At 37.1% G+C, this 26,998-nt stretch overlaps 1 protein-coding gene across 7 annotated transcripts in view; it reads left to right on the top strand.

Annotated features, from left to right (window-relative positions):
* The window catches only part of KDM4C (lysine demethylase 4C), a 261,790-nt gene that overhangs the window by 58,618 nt on the left and 176,174 nt on the right, over positions 1 to 26,998 (top strand). For all 7 annotated transcript variants that reach the window (XM_065662339.1, XM_065662337.1, XM_065662336.1 and 4 more), the window contains 2 exons: positions 495 to 598; positions 5,844 to 5,981. In XM_065662339.1, the coding sequence (XP_065518411.1) occupies positions 495 to 598; positions 5,844 to 5,981 (242 nt within the window). The remainder of the gene's footprint in view (positions 1 to 494; positions 599 to 5,843; positions 5,982 to 26,998) is intronic.

Here is a 26,998-nt window from a genome sequence, read left to right as displayed (position 1 = left end):
TACTTTCTAGCCTTTCCTAGATAAAAAATTCTGTTTGTTTACCGTATAGATGGTTTGTAAGTACTAGGTACATCAGGTCATTGTAGAATCCTTTTAAATTTATATACTGCAGTTGATTTTTGTGTGTGCAAGGGTTGCAGAATGAATGTTAGTGTAAAAAAAAACAACATACGTCCCAACAATAAAATATTTCTGTCAAAAGTAAGAAAAGTGTACTTAATTTATGTGCCCAAATTTATTTAAAATTATTTTACTGCCTAATCAAAAACTGGGGAAAAAAACCAAACCACTGTAATCCCTCCCCTTGAAAAGAAGTTGAAAATCTGATTACTATACAGATTTCTCAGAACCTAGCAACAACACAGTAAAATATTCTATGAGTTTATAAAATATTCTCATGAGTTTAAATGGTAGTACGTATTGTCAAATATAACAGTATTTTCCTACCTGCTTTAATTAAAATATACCCAATTTTGCTTGTCTTGCTGTACTAGGGTTCTTCCCAAGCAGCTCTCATGGATGTGATGCTTTTCTTCGCCACAAGATGACTCTGATTTCTCCATCAATATTGAAGAAGTATGGAATTCCTTTTGACAAGGTACATTAGTGTTTATTTTTAAACTGTGCATTCATCCATTGAATTAGATTGTGTTTACTATAAAGATTTTTTTATAGTAAAGGTGATGCAAAATAATATTTTTTTTTTTTTTTTAGGCATTGAATCCATGAAAAGACAGAAACAAATGCTTGTATTATTAGGATTTTTACATGTTTTAGCTTGGTGTTTTCTAGCAGAAAACACTTCATAAACACCATCATAATCTTTATGCTAGAAGGTTTTGTTAAGGTCTTATCCGTATTTGTTATTCCTGGTTTATTTCCATGCAAGCTGTTGACTTAAACACTTCTTAAGTTAATGAATAAACCGAGATTAATTTAACTTATTTTTTGTTTATTTTTTATGGTGTAACATATCAGAAAAATAGTGATTATTTTGTGCTGTTTGGTAGAGGCAGACTAGACGATAAGAACATTATATGAAGTGTGAAGAATAACTGGCTTTCTTTTTGTGGATGAATTTTATACATAATTGTTTTCAAAAACATCTGAAGTATTCAATTTCTTCTCCTTTCCTACATTTTCTAGCTTACTGTTTTCCATGTAGAACTTTCTGTAGGTGCCAGCTAATAGGAATGGTTTTACTGCATTACTTTTTCTTTAAATATATTTATTCTGTATCCTTAATGTTTTGCAAAATCTGAAGTTCTAAATTCAAGAGGTTTGTAAGTCTACTCTGAATAGTACAGCTTGATTCAGAAGGTTCCCTTCCTGAATATCTGTTTGTTATACTGAGGTTTTTAAAAGCCTTTTGACCAGTAAGGGTTTATGATTCTGGGTTTCCCACTGTGCAGACTGTTCAGAAGAACCAGGCAATATATACTTTTTTTCTCACTGTTCCTGCTACAGTATAGTCCTGTAAACTGCTTTCTATAATTTCTTGTGGCTTCAGCACACTTGCCACAGTCCTTGTTTATTTTTGTAGTTACTGTTTTAATGTATGTGGTGTTTGTTTGTTGATACCATGTGGATCTGTGTATACAGAATTAGTGGATCATGTTCCCTGCTTAGAATATAGCATAATGCAGTGCTTTCTATCTGTTTTAGTTGATATTTTTATAACAGTAGGAAACATAGAAATAATGTTGTAAGTGAATGTTTTCATGTATAGTGTTGTTGTAGTTTAATCCAGTAGGCAGCTAAGAACCACGCATGCTCGCTTCCTCCTCGTGATACAGGGGAGAGAATCAGAAGTGTAAGTGAGAAAACTTGTGGATTGTGATAGTTTAGTAAGTAGAGCATAAGCCACACACACGAGTGAAACAAAGCAAGGAATTAATTCAGTATTGCCCATTGGCAGGCATATTCAGCCATCTCCAGGAAAGCAGGACTTCTTCACACGTAATGGTTACTTGGGAAGATTAACTCCAGATGTCCCCCCATTCCTCCTTCTACCCTGAGCTCTATATGCTGAGCATGGCACCATATTGTCTGGAATATCTCTTGAGTCAGCTGGGGTCAGCTGTTCCACCTCTGTCCTCTCCCAATTTATTGAGCACCCCCAGCATGGTCCCTGGTGGGGTGGGAGGCAGAAAAGGCCTTGACGCTGTGTAATCATTGCTCAGCAGTGTCTGAAACATCCCTGTGTTATCAATACTGTTTGCAGCACAGGTGGGATGAAATCACTGATTTGTTGAATGCCTTTTGGAATTAGCTTCACTTTCCATGCTTAAATCAGCCTATGTATAAAATTGAAGAAATGTAGGCATTTAGAAAGATATTGCCTGCTGTGGAAAACAAGCTTTTTTGACTATATTACTCATATAAGAAGTAGTTTGTTTTCTGAATGATATATTATCATATGGAAATGTAGTTGCTGAGTTCAGTTTTTGTAATATATAGCTAAATATTGATTCCCTTCATAGCCTTGTGCTTCATCATGAAGTGTCAGATGAAACCTTCCAAACTGAAAGGTTTTATTACTAGATTTATAGTTTTGGATTTACAGAACGTTACTCTGAACAGTATAATTTTCAATGGCTGGTGTTAAAATAGCCTATTGCAGAATGCCAGCGTATTTGTTTTCAATACCACACATTTCAGGTGGGTAGGGAAGTTGATGTTCTTATTTCAGTGTCTTGAGTATTGCTATATTCTAATTTTAGAATAAAAAATAAAGTGCTAGAAATAGTTAAATATTGAAGTTTTATTCTTTCACCTAGTCTGGTGAGGAAGCAGACTACCTAAGTGTAATTATAATTAATGGGATTCAGTGAGAAAGCGAATAATAGATAGAACCAGCCTGTGATCTCTCATGGCTCAACGTGATAGAAGTGGAAATGTGCTGAATGCTGATAAGTCAGCCTACGCCTACCAGGTGGCAGCTGAACTGCTGCTTGTTGCAATAGAACACCTGCTAAACTGTCAGCAGTAGGAGGGTGTATTGAGATAAATTTTAGGATTGTTAGCATTGAGAATAATCTTTCTTAAACATTCCCACAGCGATTGTTGGAGTGCTACAGTAGGAGTTATAATATATGCAGCTGTATGTGCATTTGCATGTACATGCTAAATATGAACCCACAAAAAGTTAACCTTGCAAAATGAAAGATCCAATTTATTGTTTAGCTTTAATGGCTGACTATCTTTTCCTTGTTTTCCTCTCTTTCCTTCATCCCATAATACAATCAGAAATTTACATCTTGAAGTGCTATCCCTGTGCATTCTTTCTTGCATTGAGCAAAAAAAAAAAAAAAAGGACAATTCATAAAACTGTAAGATGAGATTTTCAAAAGAGAAGAAAGGGGAGATTCTAAAAGCAGAAATTGAATGTAAGACAACCGTGCCAGCAAAAAGCTGAGATTTAAGATATGACATGTTAATAAGCAAAACGTTTGGAGTTCTTAATTTTAATTTTGGCAGTTGTTTAACTCTCCCTTTTTGTGATTTGAAATCATAAGTCTATTTCCCTAAAAGGTCGTGTTTGTCTTTCTAGTTTTTCCTTCTCTGTTGCTTATACAAAATGTTGTCACACAATAAAAATGGCTTGTTTAATCTGTGAGAAGTCGTATTTTCCTATGATTGGCAAATGCATCTTGTTGAACAGTCATCAGTCATTGCTCAGATACTTGCTTCATTTAAATGGGTTTTTACTGGGCCTGCTCTCTGATGTGTGTTTTGTGTTGATTCGGAGAAAACTCCAGGAACAAACTTGCCAACAAAGTTTTTTCAAGCTGACAAGCAGGTATCCTTTATTGCGGAGCCGGGGGACACAGGGGTAGCTCCTCCTAACGTGTGTCTCTGTGTTGCTACTCAAGTCATCCTTATATAGTCCCTGGGCATACATACATTACATCATTTTCCAGAAAGTTCCCCGCATGCGCACAGAATTGTGGTGGTGGTCTCTGAGGGTCATCTGAGGCAGGGTGTGGGGGTGTGGTGGTATTAGTGACTGACAAGAAGTGCCATGTTGTTTTCTTCGTGTCCAGAGGAGCAGTAGTTCATTCAGGTATAGGAAGATGAGATTTCTTTCTTGGAACAAAATATCCTGGCCAGTGCTTCCTTGTTTGTGTGTGAGGTGGTATTTTTTTAAGGTTTTTCTACTTTCTGTGATTTCTTGTGGCTTTGGCACGCTTCTCTTTTGTTTACTTTTTTCACTGTACTTGTAAAGAACAGAGCAGTCTTTTGGAACTACTTTTGCTCATTCTCTGAAGCGGTATTAGAGCTTAACTGTAGTCAAGCTTTGCCTCTTTGAGATCTCCTTTGGGCCGCTTGTCCCTTACGTATTTTGGAATTCTCGTTATCTATAGTACTATAGTCCTTCTGCTCTCTTAAATTGTGCTTTAAAGAGAGAGGACGGAAGGGCAGGGGCAGATTAAAATTTCTTTTCATGTAAGTGATGTCTGATGGCTTTACGGTGAGACATTCTGCATGGCATTTGCAATGGACAGTTCCCCTTGGTGTCAGTAGCTGTTGTGGAAAAGGATGCACTTCATTTGCAAGGGAGAAGCAACAGTGATTTTACAAAGTTAAGTGGTAAATGTGACAGTGACGTCAAATCTAATAAGATTTGATGACAGGGTGTACTTGAGTACAGCAGAGAGGACAGGGTCAGACAAAACTGTCAGGGAGACCCTCCCACTGGTTCATGAAGTTCAGACAGGACTCCTTTATATTCTTAACTCCTTCTCCGAGGGAAGTTTAGGTGCAGCTGGATGCAGACTTAGTCCCAGATTTAATCAATGGCTTGTGTCAAATGTGCTCCATCAGTCTTTTACGTCACTTACCTAAGGTTACAGTTTCAGTGCGCTTATTCCTAATTCATGTACAGGGTACCTCAGCCTCAAGGAGTAACCTTGAGAGGTGTCCCTACTCAAGGGAGAACCTGGCATGCAGCCTGTGGTGTTGCAGGAGACCTCAATGGGCCTTGAGCTGTCTGCTGTTTATGGAGTAACATGATGGACTTAGGCGTATTTGTGTACCAGTGGATGTCTTGATTACTGTGCAGGACAGCTCTTGGCTACTGTATTGCCATCCACCTCCCCAGAGTCCAGTTTTAGTGTGTGAGCACACCGCCAGAGCTGTAATGGTGAAGAATTTGTGCAGGGCAATTGCTATTAATTCTTTTTCCTTTCCTATCAAAAATGATTTAATGATCCTACCCGTGAGGATCCAAATGTATCCAGTATGTTCCTTTGGAACAGACAACATTGTTCTCTTTAACTGCTAAGGCTCATAAACTTAGAGCTTCTTTTACTTTATGCTTGATCATCAGTAGTAAGTAATTCAAAAGGCAAATCAGGCCTGCCGTCACAGGTCTTCAAATCATAGTTTTTGAATGGGTGAGTATGGGAGAGAAGGGTCTCTCTGCAGTCTTTCCAAGTGAAACACCTTCAGGGTGGTGAATGGAATTTCGTCAGAAATTAATTCATACTAGTATTTAGGTATGATAATTGTGCATTTTGGTCCAGACTGTCTCTGCTTCCTCCCAGTGGGGAAGATTGGTATATTCTTTGCGCTCTTTTTTCTAGTTTGCTGTACTTTTGGGTTTTATTACTAGTGAACCTGTGTTCCAAGATTAGCTTTTTGACAGTATTTTTAAATTTGTAAAGTAACACCAGTACTTGTCTCAAATATACTATTCCTTCTTGCATTACATTGCAGCTGCATGAAAAAAATCTTTCTAGGTAATTGCAAAGGCAAATATAGTTTTCATTGCTTTAGGAACAGAAATGATTTTGTAATGTGGTTCAACTGGAGGATTTTTTGTTTGTTTTGCGTTATAGGTTACACAAGAGGCAGGAGAATTTATGATCACTTTCCCGTATGGATACCATGCAGGATTTAACCATGGTTTCAACTGTGCAGAGTCAACAAACTTTGCCACCTTCAGATGGATTGATTATGGAAAAGCAGCAAAATTGGTAAGTCATATTGCAGAAAATTGACGCACAAGGGAATCTTTCCTATGGGTATTTCTTTGTGACAGTCTATCAAAGCTGATGAAAGGGAGAACTTTTAGATCAGGTAATGCTTTATATTGCCATTGAAATGTGTATTCCTCTCACTAGTGAGTTTTGTTTCCAGTGCAATGTATATATTGTTCTTGAAACCCATATCTATTTATGGATATTTTTAGGTTGAAACTGCATATACTGAAGTTAGCATATGTGAAAATAACTGACTTCAGCTTTTAAACCTAGATTAAAATTTTGTTATGTGGCATGCTTTTTTTTGCTCCTTTTTATATACATCATGTGAGTACATACATAAATCAAGAAAGTGTGCCATATTTTCAGCACAAGTTTGTTATTGTTTTTCAGTATTTTGTGATTTTTCTCAGTGTTACAGCTCATATAAGTTTTGGTTAGTATGCTTCCCAGAATGTTAAAGTCAGAGACATTCTTTGCATGGACTTTTTTGTTACTGAAAGAAAGAAACCCGTTTCAGTAGTGATTTGCTTAATATATTAGGAATAAGATGTCGTGGAATAAAACGCAAAATTAGATGTGCGGGTTTAACAAGTGATAATAATGTGCTCTTATTAAGAGCTTGGGATAGGAAGACCATGAGAAAGTTCTTAAATAATGGAAATTTATGATTCAACGCATTTCTGATTATTATTGTGAGGTTGAATATGCTTAAAAGAGAAGGAGTCATCTGCTTCTGTATGCATACACTGACAGTGCTGAAAGTACTGGAAACATAAGTATGCATCTAACATGTTCACGTTGGTCTTTACCTTTAATGGGAAAATTGTGTTTTAATAGTCAACAGATAAGGTGTTGACTGTAAATTTAATTAAAAAATGCCCTATGTATTTTACAGTTTTGAATTTCTATAGGTAGTACCATAAAATAAAATTGATAGGGGTATAAGTACAGACACACATGCATTAATTGCGGCAAGTAACACTGAGTATGGCTATTGGAAGGTATGACTCTCCTGCAACTCTGCTAATTGATTTAGCTGAAATTTAAGAGTGGCAAGCTTTATCTTCAGATGTAGCAAAACGCATAGTAGTGCCTACAGCTACATTCTTTCAGTGTACAAGCTTCGTATTTCTAATATTTAAAAAATATGGTCTACCATTTGGCCCCAGTGCAAACTATTAAATTTTTTATGCCTCCAGTGTGGCTCTCAGTTATTGTATTACACGGTAGACTTTATGTCACATTTAAACTCAGTGGAGTCAGAAGTTATTTTTTTAAAGCTAATGACATTTTATTCCTTTACACCACTTCAAAGGTCCTTCTGAAATTCTGGATTTTTAGCTAAGAGGTCTTGGCATTTGCGCTCTAAATACTGTTTTATTTAGTCAAAATTCTTTAACGTGTGGTTAAAACTTTCATCTTAGGATGCTGAATTCTGTGCTCTGTGGTTATTGCACATAAAAGCATAGTTGTGCATAAATAGCAAAAGAAATTAAAGTAGATCTTTGGTGTCTGCCGCTGAATTTAAACTTTAGAAAATTTCGAAATGGCATGTGAAGTAATAGTGACTAGTCTTCCTCTATAGTGAAATCTTAGATACTACCATCAAATGTGAACTCCAATTTCTTTGGCAAATGTTCAGAGTGCTTAATGATTCTTGCTTATTTTTTAATTACTTACTACTGCAAGAATGAGAATATAAGTTTATTTTTCTTCTCAAGTGAAGAAGAATATGCTATGGAGTGCTAACAGTAGGATTTTTTTCATTTTTTTTTTAAATTAAGAAATATGTAAGCAAAGAAGTAATGGGAAGGTGATGAAATAATTCTTCATAATACTTTTTTATGGTGTATTAATAGGGTAAACATGTCAAAGAGAAAGGATTATGGCTATCTGTTGTTAAATTGCAATTATATGACACTTTGACAGGGCACACAAGTTATGGAATTACTGCAAATTTGATGCAGTTTCTTAATTATAGTGTAACTCTAGAAGAGCATGAGGATAGCTATGGAGATAGTTTTATCATAACCTCAGGAAACTTCCTGAAAGTATGAAATAAAAAGGTAAGAGGTCTCTGCTCAAAGAATGCTGATATTTTAGCAGGTTTTTTTCCTCAGCTTTGGTAGTTTCGCATAAAAAAACCCACAAACCAAACCATCACAGGTTTGCATTCCCATTTGTCAGAGTACTGATGTTGTGCTTGACTCGTCTTTTATTTCTTTATGTGGTGTGTACAAGAATTGAAAAAGTTATTTTGAATTCCCTAGTTCCTCTGTATTGTACTGCAGAAATTGCCTGTGTCAGCATCATACAGCAATATCTAGGTTTGTTGCTGTATTCTCCTTAGAGAATATGGTATACCGATGACTGATTGATTGTCTTCCTACAGGAACACGTTTTTTGTTTTTTTTTTTTTTTTTTAAAGAATAGTTTCTAATTGCTGGATTTGTGCCTTAGAAGAAGAAAATATCCTGAAGTACAGTCAATATTCAATCTTCATTAACTTTAGGAAAAAAAAAATCCAGCAAAGATTTCCATTAAAGTTGTAGTAAACATTTAGGCTGTGTGATGATACCGTTTTCCTTCATGAAATGAGATTCTGTTAAAGATTCTGTCTAATTGATTGCAAATGTTGACTCAGAGATACTATTGGAAACTTTGGTTAAGCAGAGACTGTGGGTGCAAATTAAAGAAACTATTTTCTGCCTTTAAAAATGTTAAACTTACGATCTTGATTTCACTATGTGTGTCCTAACTACCTGTAGTAATTGAACAGTGGGAGTGGAGATGTATCTCCAGCTTGTTCCATAGAGCTTACGTAACACTTCCTTTCTGGGATGACGTATGAGAAGTAATACCAGATGATACCTCCAGTGTGCTCTTTGTGACAACTTACCTGCTGCTTTGAGCTGTGTTCTCACTTTTGGACAGAATTAAGGAGAAATAAAAAGTAGATTTAAAAAAGAAACAAACTCCTAAACCAACCCCAAAACATCCCAAAAAGCCAGAAATGGAGAAATAGCAGATGTACTAAAAATCGCTCTACTCCAGAAGAGGAACAGTAGATTCCTGTGTGGATTTTGCTGTCTTTTGAAACTGGCAAGACCACACAGGAAGATGCTGGTGAAAGGAACAAACTAGTCATGTTCTGCTGAAGATAACTGACAAATGGATGTCGTGAACAGGAATGCTGGTGAAGTGCTGATACTCAATAATGGGAGGACTTAACGAATCAGAGGTAGGTAGTGCTCAGCTCATGATTAGTTTAGTTTTGTTATATTCTGTGAGGATGAGAGGTACTCTGAACTTTAGGTAAGGTCATAGAGTCATTGGGTAGTTAGGGTTGGAAAGGACCCTAAGATCAAGTTCCAGCCCCTGTGCCATGGGCAGGGACACCTCACACTAGATAATCATCATAAAGTTGTAACTTAAATTAGTTGAATGCTATTAATTTTTTTTTTTTTTTGGAAAAAAAAAAGAAGCACAAAATAGGGGCAGATAGGATATTTCTTCAGGCTTCGTCATTTTTCCTAATGGAGCCTACACTTACTTGAGTAGGCTGGAAATGTGTAGCTTCATGACGTGTGTTTTGAATTTCCTTACTCCAGTGGACTTTGTTATTTGGTAAAGCAGATGAGCCAGTGGTAAGTAACTTGTACGTGTAGTAAGTATCTACTTCGATTTGTGTTGTGGAGGTAACTTGTGAATAAAGAGTGATGTTCAGTTCTCAGAATTGTGAATAGAAATATTTGCACATAATTCTTTTATGGCGAATGAAATAAAAATCCTTCTGAAGCAATTGAATAAAAGACACTTCTCTAGTTTGAGAATAATCTTGTATTCCTATGTTCATTAGCTGCAGGACAGGATGCTCTGTGCCCCAGCAGCAAATCTGTGGATCATCTATGTTTATTAATTTTATTTTTTTGTCTGTTGTAATTGTTATTTCTAAAGAGTGCAAATGTTGCCCTCATACAAGGGTATCGGTGCAAGATCTCTCACTTTACAGGTGTCAAAACCGGTGTTCTGTCATGATTTTCACCTGTCCAAATTTTAGCTTTGATAGATAGGAACTTTATGCACTCAAATTGATACTGAGAATTGAAAGCATTTGGCTTTTTAATAAATGTTTGTGTCATTGTGTAAAGGCATGTTTTTTTGGTTTTTTTTTTTTTTTTAGTTTTTTGGTTTTTCTTTTTTTCCCTCTTCTCTCTTAGAATTCCTCCTTTTTCCTTGCTGCTGGTTTGCATATGTTTGCAAAACTTACATGTTGGCAGATCAATTCCTAATTACAGGGAATTCCCCCAAACCCCACATCTTTTCACCTTATGTGGAGTTTCTGGACTGCATATTCCCATCTAAGGTTGATAGGAGAAGTAGTTCACAGAACAGAGAACTGGGTTGAGGTAGAGGTCCTGTGTAGGAAATGTAGAGGAGATTGGTTATGTGAGCAGGTTTGATCAGGGCTCTCTAATTCTCTATGCAGTGGTGGTTATTTTAGTTTCTGTTGTCCCATTTTCATCTTTTTACTGTTTAAATCCCCAAATGTCCCTGTCCATTACTTTTCCAGATCCTTGTGTCAGGTTCTCTCACAACTCTCCGTCACTCCTTGCCAAAATGGATACCTACACTTCCAACAGCTTTCAGAGAAAGCACTGGCATTTTTGACTACTGCTGTCATTGCTCACACTGTTTTGTGGCACCAGTTGGTGACTTTCACTCAGTATAAATGTATGTAAATTTTACTGCCTTCTATCAGGGATAGAGTCACACTAGGTGATTTTACTAGTCATTATAATGATTCTTTTGTATTGCAGCTTCTTTTAGGACGTGATTTGTTTTCAGATGTTGGAAAGCTTTTTTGTTGTTTAGCTAAGACATAGAACCCGAGAAGTCTACCGGCCTTTTCTCTGTGAAACTTGAGCTACTTAAGTATTATTGCTCTCTTTCATAAAATTAAGTTGGTAATTACTCATGCGTTTTGCAGTGGTAGCTGCTTAGCGACATATTTTCTGTGGATAGGTTAGATCAAAGTGCTGGCCTGCAGGTTGTATTTTTTCCTTTGGTGGGATGAAGTGCAGTTGTTTTGATGTTAGGTTTGATGGATTTGTTTGCCACTGCATTCATTAGCTTCACATCAAAAAACTGACAGGCTGTTAAATGAAACTTTGGCTTAGATTTTCAGCTTGACTGTTTTGAGACCTTTGTGAAGATATTTTGTTTTTGTGCTGCAGCAGCCTCAAGCAGTTATGACTGTTTCAAAGGGAAGAAAAATTATTTAGTATCCTGATTCTTTTGGGTAAAAGAAGAGTCATTGTCTTGAGGATAGCCATGTCCAGCTTATGCTATCCAAACAATATATTTTATTACAAAATGTATATTTAGAGACAGTATGTATCACTTAAATAATTTTGTCAGAAAAGAAATTATACTTACCACACAAAAGCACTTTTCTATCTCTCAGAATTTATTGAAGTAATAATTTTTCCAAGGAGGATTATGTTGTTTTTGTACAATACAATATTATTTGTTGGTTTAAAACTCACTTGTACCATCATTATTATTTAGTTTTTTAAATGTGGGTGACTGATTTAAAGGCCTAGACTTGAAAAGTAACTTGCTACTCCTGCAGCAGTGTTTTACTACTGAATGTCAGAAATAGCTGTGTGCATAAGCTCATGAGTGATTCTTGTATCAGCTTAATTTACTGGTTTGAAGTGGGTACTGCTGTCAAGAAAACATCTGTTTGTATTGCTATTAGTATTTTTTTTTTTCTAAACACCACATGTTGATAAAATTTGATACCAGTCTGCCATGATAGCAGCTTCATTCAGGATGTACAAAGTAATGTTTTTACTTGCTGAAAATATTAGTTAGTCACCTATATTAGTTAGTCTAATTAGTTAGTCACCTAAATATTAGTTACCTTATATCGTTGACTTGGCTGCTGATGGCATCTTACAAAGATCCAGAACCAGACATGCTTTCCATTTGTGGTCCTGGTATTAATACACCACTTCAAAGAAAATCCTTTGCATTCTGCATGTTGACATTTCACTTCATAATCAACTGCCACTCTCATCTCTGTAGTTGTCATGGAATGTTAGCTTTTATTTTTTCTTTATGTTTATTTCTTTAATCTTGATCTGTTCCTTAGCTTTTATTTTTGCCGATGTTACTACTGCTATCATCTACTGCTCATGCTTGGTTTTTACACCCCAAACTCAGCATTTCTTGAGAATAGTAGCAGATTGTCAGTCTCCTAGTGGGCAATAGGTTGTGGACTTCTAGCACTGTGGCATCTTGAATTTGGAACTTTTAAAGTTTTGGGATTAGAAAGGAATAGCGATAATCAGAATGTTTTTGCCTGTAAATGCAAAAGATGATTATGTTCTATTGTTTTTTCTGTGCCTTCCCATTTCCCAACCAGTACAGTGCAACTGATTGTAAGTTTTCATAATCCAAAAAGTCATATGATTGTGCTTTTATGTTTTCACAGTCTGTGCTACTCTGTGTGCAAGTACTGTTGTTATCTTGAGTAATCTGTGGTTCTGAAGGTCAGTGTGGATTCTCAGGAATCTTTTCCATCTGTACCTAGCCTAACTTCTTTTTCTATGTGATGCTACAGTACATGTGACAAAGGTTATGCATGGGTGTTTCTGGCTCAGGCAAATGTCACAGATGCCAGAAAGTGGTTCAGGTGTCAGTGCACGTCTGGGCAGTTGAAGTGAGCCATCTGTCGTTGTATTCTCTTACATATACCATTTTCATAAGTAAAACTAGTCTTAAAAAACTTAACTCATTCTCCTACTCTAAGAGGAAGTCAATTCTCCAGCCTTACCAGAATAACTTTGTATTTTGACACTGGGAGGCAACCTCATGCAATATGAAAAAATCTGACTTATTAGTATTAGGGCTCTGTTCCCTTAAAACCACCACCCTCAACCTTCCTTCTCATAAACCAAGCTCTCCCCCAACTTTACTGTTGTTGTCACTATTATTATTAATTGTTTTGCAACCATTGAACCTTGAGTTCAAACCATTAGAAATTTCATATCATCATATCTATAGGAGGTGATTCTATTCCTAGATATTGTAATGTACTCCATTAGCACTAGTATTGAAAGAGTGAGAAATGCTGCTGTTACATGGATTTCATGTAATTTGGTGCCATCAGAAGGAAGTATGGTCTTAGGATACTGGAAATTATTGTGCTGATATTTCTTCCTTGCAGTTTCTGTTGTTCTCTGATGTTGTCTGAAACTCAGATGTTCTTGTTCCCTACCCCCATCTCTTTCCTCCTTCTGCATGTAAAGTTTTGCAAGATGATTTTCACTGAGTTAACCTATGTATCTTCTACTGGGACCTTCTACAGGGTTCACCCCTACTGGAGGTGAATCACTCCTACAGTTGGTACTGGAATCACTATTTTGGCTCAGGCCAAGCATACTGTGGAGATAAACAAGTACTTGGAGTTTTCTCTCTGTTTTTCTGAGACTGTGTGGAATATTATGTGAAAATGAAGAATAAATGTTGATAGAATTGAAACACACATGGCCTATTTATTAATTTTAAACAAAAACCACTATAAATGAAACATATATAAACAATATATTAACAATTCAAAATCCTTGACTTAGTAGGAGCAGTACAGAATGCTTGTTTGAATAAAGAAGATTAAATGGTATGCCCACATCCTGAGGTAACTATACCAGGATAAATAAAGTGTAGGTGCTACTTTTAGTACATGTGAGTTGTGTAGCTACCAGATATGTGAAAAAGGAGCTGAACATATAGGATGCCTTAGCTGCAGATTTAGTGTCCACACTCTGCTTGTTAATCACTTGAGTGATTAGGTCTTGCTTGTTTGCTAGTATTTAAAAAGTCTTGAGGTTTAAAATTCTTGAAAAGGATCTTAAGTGAACTGTATAACTTGTCCTGCTTTGGTTTTAGATAAAACCAACAAGAAAACACACTGGTATGGTTTACAAAAAGGAGGTTATTGAGGTATATGTTGAAATAATTTGCTGAAATGTTTTATAGCAAAACAAGTTGAATTAAGTCCTTGGTGCTAGTGCGTTTGTATTCAGTTTTTAAGGTTTATCCTTCTGCCTGAAGGATTAACCACTTTCAAGCTGTTGTCAGAAAAGGTAGAATCAATCACCTTGAAGGTGTCATCTTTCTCTGAGGATATATATAGTCACCTCATAGCGTCCTTACAGTATTAACAATGAAGAAAAAGGTGTATTGATGTTGTAGATAAAGTGCACTGCTGTATGGTTCATTGCAAGACCTTGTGTATGTTCTTAGAGTGAAGTAAGTTATTTAATTATTTTCTTAATACCAATATAACCAAATAAATTCAGTGAAGACTTTGTTCTCTGTAGCTAATTTAGACTTGACCTCATCAGATCAATCGCTAACTTCTAGATCTTAACAGTAAAATCACCTGGCTTTTACTTTTGCCACGTGACATGCTTGAGATCCTGAGGGAATATTTTTCACCTGAAGTTTGTTGCTAATATATATCTACGTATATGTATATAAAAAGATGTATCGCTTTATGGAGTTACAGTATCTGCTTCTACGGGGCAGTCCAGTTTGAAATGCTCAGCTAAAATCTGAATGAAAAATAAAAACTTAATCTATTGATGTCACTGTGCTTATGTCTGGATTTGCCAGCCCATTCCAATCAAATTATTTCAGCTCTTCTGAATACCTTAATGCAGGTCAGTAGGTCCTGTGTTTTGGTGGCCTTTTCAAATGTTGAGAACAATCACAGTGTGTAAAGAAGACAGAGGTCTGAGTGTTTTGATGCTGTGGGGATAAATCTGTGATATACATAGAGAAATGTAGTTCAGATACTGTAATTTTGCTTTGTTTTTCTGTTTCCAATGAATGAAGAGAGAGACTGTAAAAATATACTCAAAAATGGGAAAGATGCCATCAAGAAACCCTCAAAATCCCCTATAGAGGAGCTGCTTCTAAGACAGTATTATGCTACTTGGTATGACTAACATAATAAGTCTATAACATAGTAATTATCTCCAACTCAACTTCAGACATTCTGCTAGCCAAAACAGAAATGTTTGTGGAAAATATGCAGGAAGACTTGTGAAATGGAGATAGAAGGAACAGTGAAATAAAAATGAACATAGGTTGCTGAGGCTTTTAAAGTGCGGCCCTTTAGAAAACTGACGGCTTTAAGAGACTGAGATAGAAAGATAATTTTTGTGCTTTTTGTAATTTGATTACGGTTGACTACAGGGATTAATATTTTTCACTTGTGTGCAAAAAGAGCTAATATCAAAGAAGTACCTGCCTGCGTGATGAATTTAATCTCCTGCCTAGGAATGGTCTCAAGTGTTGTTGAATACTCCGAACAAAAAGAAGTAGCGTCTTAAAAGTGAAATAAATTAATTGGTGCAAATATTTGAAGGATTTAGTTGGAAAAATATGGAAAAGAATAATATGGTTAAGTTTTAGACTGGTCTTCAGTATAACAACATTGTACTGTACATTGGACATTTTTTCAGTGGAGAAAGTACAATGAGAATTTGAGGTGGTTGTACCTTTAAAATCTGCCTGTGTTGTTTTTGTTTACAGAGCTGGAGAGGAAAATTCTTGAGGTCTTTAAAGCTGTAGCAGGCACATTTAAATTCAAGTTCTCACTGAGTTTGGTAAGAAAAGAGGAACTAGTTTGTCAGTCAAGCCACCCTCCATCTTGTTAGTAGAGGTCTGTATTCTGCATAATTAAATAAAATGTGATTGCTGATGCCTTAATAAAGCAGTAGTTGTATATGGAAAACAAAACCAGGGTCTCTGAGAATAAAAAGATGCAAGCTCGTTGATAATATTTATCAGTTTCTGATGGCTTTATCACTCCCTCATAGCAAAGAATTTCTTCCTAATACCTAATCTAAATCTCCCCTCTGTCAGCTTATTAAAGCCATTCCTCTTTGTCCTTTCACTACGTGCCCTTGTAAAAAGTCCCTCTACAGGTTTCCTATAGGTCCCCTTTAGGAACTGGAAGCTGTTCTAAGGTATCTCTGGAGCCTTCTCTTCTCCAGGCTGAATAAGCCCAACTCTCTTAGCCTGTCTTCAGAAGACAGGTGCTTTGAACCTTCTATCATAGAAGGATCGTCATTATTTCTTCCTTATTATAGGGCCTTCTGCCAAGAAAGGAGTAAAATCTGGCATGGTCCTCTTGTGGCTGTGGCTGAAACCATCTCTGCAGTATTGCAGAGGGGCTTTCCCCTCTTTCCATTTGTAGCGTTGACAAACTTTTTATTAGTTGCTTCATCTTGCAGACCTACTCTGCCACACATCTTAAAAGAAACTGCCCCTCCATGTTATAAATCTTGTAGTTATTGAATCTGATACTGAAAATTATGAGTTCTTTGCTTTAGCTGGTGTACAATTAGAATTCGTTCAGAGGGGTTTTCAGATGAAGAAAACTTTGAAAATATGTCATGCTCTTGAATTTCATGTCTTTGTCTGGGTAGAATATGGGAGTTAATACCAGAAAATGTGCTCTTACAACATTTTTGACCTGTATAAATTAAATGCTAATTTTGCAATGCACAAATGAGTTTTTATTTATTTAAGGTACTTTGGCATAAGTCCATTTTTATGGGCTTCTACAGCTAAGCAAACAAATTTATTTCTGACTTTTGGAAGGTGCTGAGCACAGCATCTAGTTACTAGCGTAATACATCATCTCTAAAAACAAAGCAGGTTTTTGTTTAATTTCAGGCAGAATATTAGTGTAAACAACTACCAGTGGGTCTCCTGCATCTTTTTGGCTCTTCAGCTTTGACGAGAAGTGCTGCATCTGTTTTTGTAGGCAGATTCACATTTCCTGTGAGACAGCTCTTCTGCTGTGTGCTCTCCCAGTGCTAGTCTTGCAGGAGAAAAGAGGCGATAAGTTCAATAAACCATTCAGATACTATGTGTAACATGAGTTGCTGTAATCAAAAGGGGAATGGTAGTGTAGTACATTTGTACAGAATCAGCTGGGAGAGTGGATTTTTCTTCCTTTGGCTTTGTTGCTAAACTCTAGTATGTGACAGAATCAGTATTTTGAGTCCTAAAAGTGATGTGTCTAGCACATTATGGCTTATTTAAAATAATGTGAAGTTTTATTGACTGCTTTGCTGCTTATAGAATTGTTACAAACCAGTTTGAGTTGGAAAAGCTTTGCATCCAAAGAGAATAAATTTCATGTGAATGCTTTTAATTAAATTCTGCTTAATTTAAATAATGTAACTTGCATTGATTATGCTGCTGCAATTTATTTGGATTTTTATTTTTAATTAAGATTCAATAATCTTGTTTTACCTTCCAGAGCTGTTCATAAATGACTCAACGAAAATGCGTATTAACGCTTACATACATTATTTAAAGCAAAATCAGACCATAATTTCTTTCTTTTTTTTAATTTTTATTTGTGAAGGTATGCTATACTTAGCAATATTTCTAAGAAGGAATACAGTCCAATTTTATTTGGATTCTTTTTTTTCTTCCTAAGCAAATTAGTGCTTTTATAATCCTGAAATGATATAGGTGCTTCTTTTGCTCCAGCTACCTCAGAGGCTGCCAACACTACCTTCTGAAGCTGCTATGATGATTGCTAAAGTGCAGCATAATCCTGTTAATTCCTTATGCATCCTGTAACTTGCTCTGTGGCTTCTCCCTGTAGGCTGGTGTCTGTGCAGCACTGGAACATAGTCTCAAACTTGGATGACCTCTTAATAATTTTCTGGCAAGGAGGTTGCCAGCTGATAATATTGAGTATGTTGAAACCAATCCAGAATTAAACACTTGCTGTATTAACTTACACCGCGAATGATGTCTTAAGGCTTAACTGTGATTACTTGACTTTCCTCTCTCCGCCCCCCCATCTTTGTTAGTATTACTGGCAATTTGAAAAGAGAGTTTAAGATTATCACTTGCCTTGGCTCAAAATATACCTTTTATTTAAGTGTGCAGTAATAAAAGTGTAATTTATTTTCGCATCTGTGCGTGTGAAAGAGTTGTTATATAAAGCAAAGGTTACTGAAATGTTGAAGGTCAGAGAAGCAGAACGGAAAGCAGGGCTATAGAGCTAATTTCTTGGCAAATGCCTGTACCTTAATACAAGACTGGAAAGCTGAAGACACTGTACTAGTTGAATTCACAGAAGTCTTTGCAAATATTTGTGCAAGACAGAAACCTTTTTAAGTGATAGCTTCAAACACCAGGTTTTGAACTTCGATTAACAGTTTACCTAAATTCAGTCATGAAGATTGAACTGCTGTTGACTCATTAGTAGAAGTCTCTTTTTCTTAGAAATAATTACTTCAGATGCTGTTAACATAGTGGTGCTGTGTTAATTCTGTCATACATTCTGTCATATGGGGGGACCTTACTGCTCTCTACAACTGCCTGAAAGGAGGTTGTAGCGAGGTGGGTGTTGATCTCTTCTCCCAAGTAGCAATTGATATAGCAATTGATAGGACGAGAGAATAAGTTGTACCAGGGGAGGTTTAGATTGGATATTGGGAAAAATATCTTTACCAAAAGGGTTGTCAAGCCTTGGAGCAGGCTGCCCAGAAGTTGTGGAGCCACCATCCCTGAAGGTATTTAAAAGGTGTGTAGATGTGGCACTTAGGGACCTGGTTTAGTGGTGGACTTGGCAGTGTTTTGTTAATGGTTGGACATGATCTTATGTCTTTTCCAACTTTAATGGTTCTATGATTCTGTGCCAGAGCAGCAGGTTCAAAACATTGAGCTAATGAGATCTTAGCGTTACAGCTGGAATCAAAATTATATGGGATGTTGGTGAACTAGACAGAAATCTGCAGCAGTTTGTGTCCTGAGGTGAATGTGCTTTCGGGGGTCTCTCATTTCTTGTCATCGTATTTTCTGAGTTTGTTTGCAGTCGGTTGACTGACAGGTTTTATTTTTCTTCATGATGAAATCCTAGTAGCAAGCAGCTCTGTGAATTGTCCCATCCGCTCTTTCTGCAGTTGTGATGATTCCTACGTGTATGCTTAGGTTGGAAGGATATTTGGCAGTAAATTAATAGAATCACAGCATCAACTAGGCTGGAAAAGACCTTTAATATCATCAAGTCCAGCCGTTACCCCAGGACTGCCAAGACCATATCACTGAAAGCCTCATCTACATGGTTTTTGAATGGAATTTTCCTTTCCAAATTGTTTCTTCTGTGCCTTTGTGTGTGGGCGCACATTTGTGTGTTTTGCCTAGCCTGTGGTTATGTGATGATGTGATGGTATGACCAGCAGAGGCTCTTTATCAGGCAAATTCTAGACATAATCTGAATTCTTTTTCTGAAATTCTGAAAATACTTTTAAATTTCCTACGTAGGTGAGCAGTGGTAGACCTCCAGTCTTCCTTCCTTGAGCTCTTACACTTCTGTGCGGAGTTTATTCTCTGAACATTCAATCTCTTCCAAGTATTTTTCTGGCAGGCTTAGGTTTTTAGCACTATACATGAGTGTAGATAACAGAAAAGATTTGGAGCTTCCTAACCATTTGTAATTCTTCATTTAGTGGGAAAACAAATAGAGAAAAATTCTAGTTCCAAGTTCAGGAAATACCTAATTTATACTTGTACAGCATTGTGTATTTTGTTAAGGTTACCATCCAAGAAACAATTTTCAAAGTGGGTGGTTTGCAATAATGAAGACAAGTGAGATGGTAATGCTAATAAGCCACAGGTGAAATTGAGAAAACCTGGCCAACTGCTTTAATGCAAGTTCAAAGATGAGAGAAGTTCAGTGAGCAATTGCTTCATTTGATCTTAGAGGATTATTAGTTTATCATACCATTTTTGAGCTTCTTGTGTAGTTTCTCAGACGGTTTAAAAATAAAGATTGCTTCAATTTCTAATTATTTCCTTTGCATCTCCTTTGGGTTTAGGACTTCTTTTGTAATCACATCGGTTCTCTGATCACCATTTCAATTTAACAGAATAACCTGTTTTTAAGGCTTCTATTTCTAAACCCACCAAAGCAGTCTTTCCTGTCAGGGTTCCCCCCGCCCCATCCATCCTGACTTTTTAGGTCGTTACACTGAGCGTTTCTGACTCAGAATGTCACGCCTGCTTTTCCTGAGATCTATAAAACTTTGAATTATTTATCTGGTCACTTCAGAATGACCAGCAGCCACACTATAAACATTATTTTTTTTTTTTTCTACCTGAGGGCAATTCTTTTGTTTTTGAGTGAATATCTTAAGACCTACCAAAGTCCCATCTAAAGATGTCCTGTGCTGGGGTTTATGTGTGGTGGTTGAAACAATTTTTGCTTTGAAAACTAGAAAATACTGAATAATTGTAGGAAGTCACTTCTCAGGCAATATGAGTCTATGTAGTGCTGCTTTAATGCAGCTTGACATGGTTTAGATTTGTAGCTTCAAGAGTCCTCCCCCAGAAGAGTTAGGATGTTACTTACAGGAACACTGACTTGATGAGTCTGGAAGACCAGATGTGATTAGGAAGATGGAGAACTTCTCTCTTCTAGAAAGTTCCATCTTCAACTCTTTTATGAATCCTGAAACAAGCAGCTTCTACGTGGTCAAATGTGTACGTTTCTTTTTGTAGTTTGTTGGTTTTTGTTTGTTTTTTTTTTTTTTTCCTTGGTGAAATATGTGAATGAAAATGGCTGCAGTCTTTCACTTAGACCTCAGTCTTGCTAGGTATGCATAGAGAATATTCTTAGTACACCTGTGATGGTGATGATGATACCTATTCTGAAAATCCTAGTTTGGCTTGGATGTTGAGCTGTTTACCTTTCCCAAGACAGAAGTGCTGACGCACTGCATAAGCAGTAAAACTATAGGCAACCTGGGTACTCCACTTGCAAATATACAAGTATCTGGGGCCTTAAGGCATGTGTCTGAAGAGTTGTGCATTGAATCATTGGGATAAGGTGAAAAAGATTGTTCATGTAGAAACTCGTGAGAATTTATGTGTGAGGGTGGGTTATTTTTTTTGTTGTTTTTGTGTGGTTTTTTTGTTGTTGTTTTGTTTAGGTTTTTTTTTGTGGGTTTTTTTTTTTTTTTTGTTTTTCCCCCTTATTTTGGTATCTGCATCGGACTGGAGCACCTCCCGTATGAAGATAGGCTGAGGAAGTTGGGGCTGTTCAGCCTGGAGAAGAGAAGGCTGCGTGGAGACCTTATAGCAGCCTTCCAGTACCTGAAGGGGGCCTATAGGGATGCTGGGGAGGTCGTCAGGGACTGTAGTGACAGGACAAGGGGTAACGGGTTAAAACTTAAACAGGGGAAGTTTAGATTGGATATAAGGAGGAACTTCTTTCCTGTTAGGGTGGTGAGACACTGGAATCGGTTGCCCAGGGAGGTTGTGAGTGCTCCATCCCTGGCAGTGTTCAAGGCCAGGTTGGATGAAGCCTTGTGTGGGATGGTTTAGTGTGAGGTGTCCCTGCCTGTGGCAGGGGGGTTGGAACTAGATGATCTTAAGGTCCTTTCCAACCCTAACTATTCTATGATTCTATGATTTCAGGTCTTGTCACTGTAGTGGAGTGTCAACAATGGATGTTTGAAGAGTACATGTGAGCTGGAGTTCGCTGCTCTACTTCTGTATCAGGGTAGCTGCTTATTGGTGTAATAATGAAGTGCTTTGTACTTCTGATAATGCTCAGGATCACCACAAAAATACAGAACAGAAAATAATATGTATTTTTTTTCTATTTTCTTAGAAGCACATCAGAAGTGCATTGATACATATCCTGAAAAATTTAGAATCTAAGCAATGAGTTTGGGAGGTAAATGAAGATTAGATGAAGAGGTAGACAAGGAAGAATGTGGGTTATGGGAACCAAGTATGCCATTGTTCTGGTGAAGCCATAACGGACAAAAGTTCTCAGTGGCTATAAGAGAAAACTAGGTTGCATTTATAATCATACATATCGTAGAAACTGAAATTGCACCCTAAAAAGAGTAAGTTGTGCTGTGAAGTTTCAGCTATGTAGTTTAGGATCTTAATAGGTTATTATTTGTATTGAGAATATATTGAGAAATCTTTATTTATTTTATTTTTTATTTTTTACCATCCAGTGGTGTGGTAACCTGATCTGTAAGGTCTCAGTACAAAGGAAGGTTACTCAGATTAACCATTGTTTGGAATTTGAGTTGGTCTTGGGTGTGAACTGAGCACTGAAATGAGATAAATCTATGCTGCATTTCCCATGAAAGGTTGAACCAGATGGTGTTTTGAGGTCCCTCCAACCTGTTTGACTCTGTGATTCTGTGAAGTGATATGAAAAAATCCCAATTTTAGGACCAGACTTGAAATGATTGAACTTTAGGTTAGATGTTAAGATGTTGGGATTTTTTGTTTGCTTGTTTTGAAAAAAGCAATAGTGGTCACCATTATAGAAATGAAATAAAAAGGTGTTTCACTTTGTGTGGCAATACCTTTATTCTCTTATACTGATTGCTGCTATACTGCTATTACTATTTACAGCTTTGAAATGTCTCCTTTTTTTATTTATTTTATTTTATTTTTTTTAACTAGTGGATGCTAGGAGATTTTCAAGGACTCTTTCCTGGAAGTGCAAACCAGTTTGTCTCCTTTAGAGGTATGGGAAGTAGACGAAGCAAGAGACCCCTTAGTTTAACTGTGAGCTTCTGAGTCTGTTCAAAACTGAGCGAAGCATATCAGAGATGGAAAAGCAGACAAATAATCTGTTGAGAACTACGTGGTCATTGCCGGGGTGTGTAGAGATGCAGTTGAAAAAGCTCAGCCCAAATTGAAATTGACCAGAGATGTGAAAAACTCCAAGAAAGGTTCTTCAGGCATATAAACATCAAGCAGAAACAGAAGGAAAATACTGGCCTGAGAAAGGGGAATTAGTCACTAACAGTGCTGAAAAGGCAGAGGTTCTCAATAGTTCCTCTACCTCTGTCTTTACCAACACTGCTGATGCCCAGGCCTTGGGAAAAAACACCCAGGTTGATGCAAACGCAGACCCACCATCAGTGAAGGAAGAGTTGATCTGTGAACTATTACAGCAGCTTGACCCCTGCAAATCGATGAGCCCTGACGATATCCACTGGAGGGTGTTAAGAGAGGTGGCTGACATTGTTGTGAGGCTGCTTTCCATAATCCTTGGGAAACTGGGGGGATCAGGGGTCATCCCAGAACACTTGAAGAAGGATAACCTCGCCATATGCAAGAAAGGCTTAAAGGAGGATCCAAGCAATTTTAGGCCCATCAGACTTCCTTAAATCCCTTGGAAGGTTATGGAGCCCAATCCTCCTGGAGGCTACCACAAGTCAAATGAATCCCATGATCAGGAAAAGACAGCATGGATTCACCAGGGGCAAAATTGTGCTTGACAAACTTGATTGCCTTCTAAAATAAAGTAACCTGCTTGGTTGATACAGGGTGAGCAGTGGACATGGTCAACCTGTGTTACTCCAAAGCTTTTGGTACAGTTTCCAACAGCCTTCGAGAGAAGCTGATGCATCAGGGTCTTGACAAGTGGTCCATGCGGTGGGTGGGAACTGGCTGACCAGCCACATGCAGAAAGTGGTGGTAAATAGCTCCTGTTCCAACTGGTGGCCTGTCACTATTGGTGGAGAGGGATCAGTATTGGCCCCAGTGCTGTCAAGTAACTTCATAAGTGAATGTGGAACATGTATCAGATAAGCCCTGATGAAGTTTGCTGATAATACCAAACTGAGTGGGAAAGTGAGTATTTCAGAAAGGAGGGCCAACCTGCGGGAAAGCCTGGATAGGCTGAAAGAGTGGGCTAACAAGAACCATGTCAAGTTCACCAAAGACAAATGTAAGGTCCTGCACCTGGGTGAACGTAATCCAAGAGTGCAGCAAGGTCTGTGGAAGGGCATCTGGGCATCCTGGTTGACAACAAGCTTAATATAAATGAGCAGTGCGCTGTTGTGGCAAAGCAAGTCAACAGGATGCTGGGTTACATCAACAAGGGCGTCACCAGCAGAGATAAAGTTCAGTTTTGATTCCTTCTATACAGAATGATGTGGATGGCTAGAGAGGGTCCAGAGAAGGGCCACAAAGGTGATCAAAGGACTGGGAAGCCTGGCATGTGAGGAAGGGCTGAGAGAACTGGGTTTGTTCAGCCTAGAGAAGAGGAGGCGTAGGGGAGACCTTATCGCCATGTTCCAGTATTTAAAAGGCAGCTGTGAAGAAGATGGAGACTCCCTTTTAACAAGGAGTCCCATGGAAAAGATGAGGGGTAATGGGCACAGATTACTCCTGAGGAGATTCCAGATGGATACAAGAGGATTTTTTTTTTTTTCACACTCAGACACTAGAATAAGCTCCACAGGAAGGTGGTGGATTTCCCGACATTGGACACTTCAGAGATTGAGCTGGACAGGGTGCTGGGTCGTCTTATCTAGACTTTGGTTTTGCCAGGAAAGGTTATACCAGATGATCCTTGAGGTCCTGTCCAGCTGGTATTCTGTGGTTCTTTTTTGACAGCTGAATATTTCAGTTTAATGACACCACTGTGTGTTAGTTGGTGAATTAACTGCTACTTACAAAAGTCCAAGAAACATTAGTATTTTGTCATGGTTCCTATTATGTATTTCCTTTTCAAATAGTTCTTGTTGTTACCTTGTAGTATGTATGAATATTATAAATAAAATATATGTTGTTAATATATGAAGACATTTTGTACCATCCTTGTGTAGGCAAGATGATAATTGTAGAAAAACACAACTTAGTGTTCTCTTTTCTGTTGCCTTATATTTTAGTGAAAGAATGAAGAAAAGTTGATGTTAAGATAAGCACAGCTCCATTTTATTTAGAATATATTCTAAGTAGTATTTCCTGTTGTTTACCCATTTCTTATCAGGCCTGAACTCTCTTGTGGTTTAAACAAGACCAAAAAGGCATTATGAAAACATCCTATTGAAAAAAGGCAGGATTGTTACGTGCTGGGGCAGCATACTTCCTTGTTTCCAAGGCGATATTATACTGTGTGTGCTGCTAATTGTATTTTAAGAAGTGTAAGAAATTCAGAGGTAGATAAGAGCTTAAATATGTGCTGTGAGATGAAATTAACTAGCATGATCTAATTAACACATCAAAAAGTGCAGTTAAGGTAAAGCATTTATGCTTTAACACATGCAGGACCAAGAAGTTGAAGGCTGGAAGGGAATTTACACTGTAATTTGATGTACTTGAGCCTTTCAGAGTGTATTCAACTCTGTCTGCACTGCTGCTGTTTACTTGAACTGGTTGTATTAAAGATACTGGTCTAGACAAGGACAAATCTAAAATGAGCAACACTTTATTTAAATTATTCCAATTTGAGGTGCTGTGTGAGGTGGCTCACACAGTTCTCCCTCACTCCAGCACGTGTTAGTAACACATTGGCATTGCCAGCAGTAAGCTATAGTGTTTGGTAAAAAATAATTAAAAGGCAGCAAGAATTTCTTTTAACAATTAAAATATTTATAAATGTAAATACATCATTTAGCCAAGACATAAGGTCTGGAAGGGTGCATAAGAGCATACTGTTAGATTTGTCATCCAAGTAAGTGTATTTTCATCATCAGGCAGTCTCTATTGGCTGAATATAAGGTTCTTTCCTAACCTGTCCTATACAGTTTCTTTGAAAGAAATTCCTTTGAACATCAGTGTGGAGTAAATGGTTTTGCTTATTGCTAAATGAGATTTCATATTAATTTAAAGGAAAAAAAAATGGTATTATCAATATGCAACTTGGGCAAACATTTGCATGTGATAGTTTAAAGTGAGACCATGCATGTAACTTTATCTTAGGGTAAGTAGAATTTGTAACATCTATTTTCCAACTCCTGGAGCAGAAAAAAAACTAAACCGGCATGTTTTTTTTTCTTTAGATCTATTTTATATCGCTCTGCTTTCTGACAATTCTTTGAAAACCAGAAATGATATTTGGGGTCTGTGGAATTATAGCAAAAGAAATATATGAATTTCAGCAACATATTCAAAGTGTTTCTTGAATCATGAGCTCTGGTTTTATGTCCAATTTTGGCTGTTCGTCAGCAGAGGGCAATATAACTTCATACATTTCCTTGGAAGAATTTAATTTGTTGATCTTTATATTTCTGGTTTTAAGTAAAGGAGCACCTACTTGTAAATACTGAGAAAATATGTGAACTCATGATGAAAAAGCAATGAGCTGTGGTATTAGTATTCCTTATGCACTTTCAGAAGGCTGTATAAACTTCCTAGTAGTTGTACCCTATGGGAGGTGTTCTCTAAGTTCATAAGCAGACAGAAAATGTCCAGACTTCATTGTGGAGATGGCAAAACATACTACTACTTTTTAACTGGATGCACCCTTTTAGTGTTTTGGTTTGTTGATTGTTGCTCTCCCCTCGCCAACTTTTTTTTTTTATCTCCATGGGATAGGGACTTGGAAAGTTTAGGAGGCTTTCTGTCATTTCTTTTTACATCTGTTTTGGTTTTACTGTGGAATTAAATTCCTTTTGAAGAATTTGCTGTACTTTACAGACTATGAGTACGCATATTGTAAGTTAAGTGTAGTGAGAAGATGTGCTGTGATACTTAAGAAAAAGTAGTTTCAGGTCTCCATTACTTCTCATTCATTCTGTATGTTATGACAAGAGTTTTGGTTTATGGCTGTGGTAGTAAAATAAGCTTTTAGAGTCCTTAGGAAGCGTGTGTACCATAATCTTTTTGTGTGCATCATGTTAATACTAATCTGTTATGATAGTTCTTCAATTTTTATGTTGCCGTTCAGTTTTCATTCAGTTCTTTCAGAACATATGAGGAATCCTAAAATGGATATTCATGTGTGGCAAATTTTTTTTTTCAAAATGTGCTTTCGTATTTCTTATGCTCTTGAGGCATATTCAGAAAGATTTCAGACATATGGTTTCTTGTTTTTCATCTTCTTCTTTGGGCATCACACATTCAAAGGGTCTACTTTACTGTCAGAGCATAAAAACAATTCCTGCTAACAGCCTGGGACAGGCAGCATTTAC

This window comes from Lathamus discolor, chromosome Z (genome assembly GCF_037157495.1).
Source record: "Lathamus discolor isolate bLatDis1 chromosome Z, bLatDis1.hap1, whole genome shotgun sequence".
Classification (NCBI taxonomy): Eukaryota; Metazoa; Chordata; class Aves; order Psittaciformes; family Psittacidae; genus Lathamus; species Lathamus discolor.
This window is presented reverse-complemented; position numbering and strand designations above follow the sequence as displayed.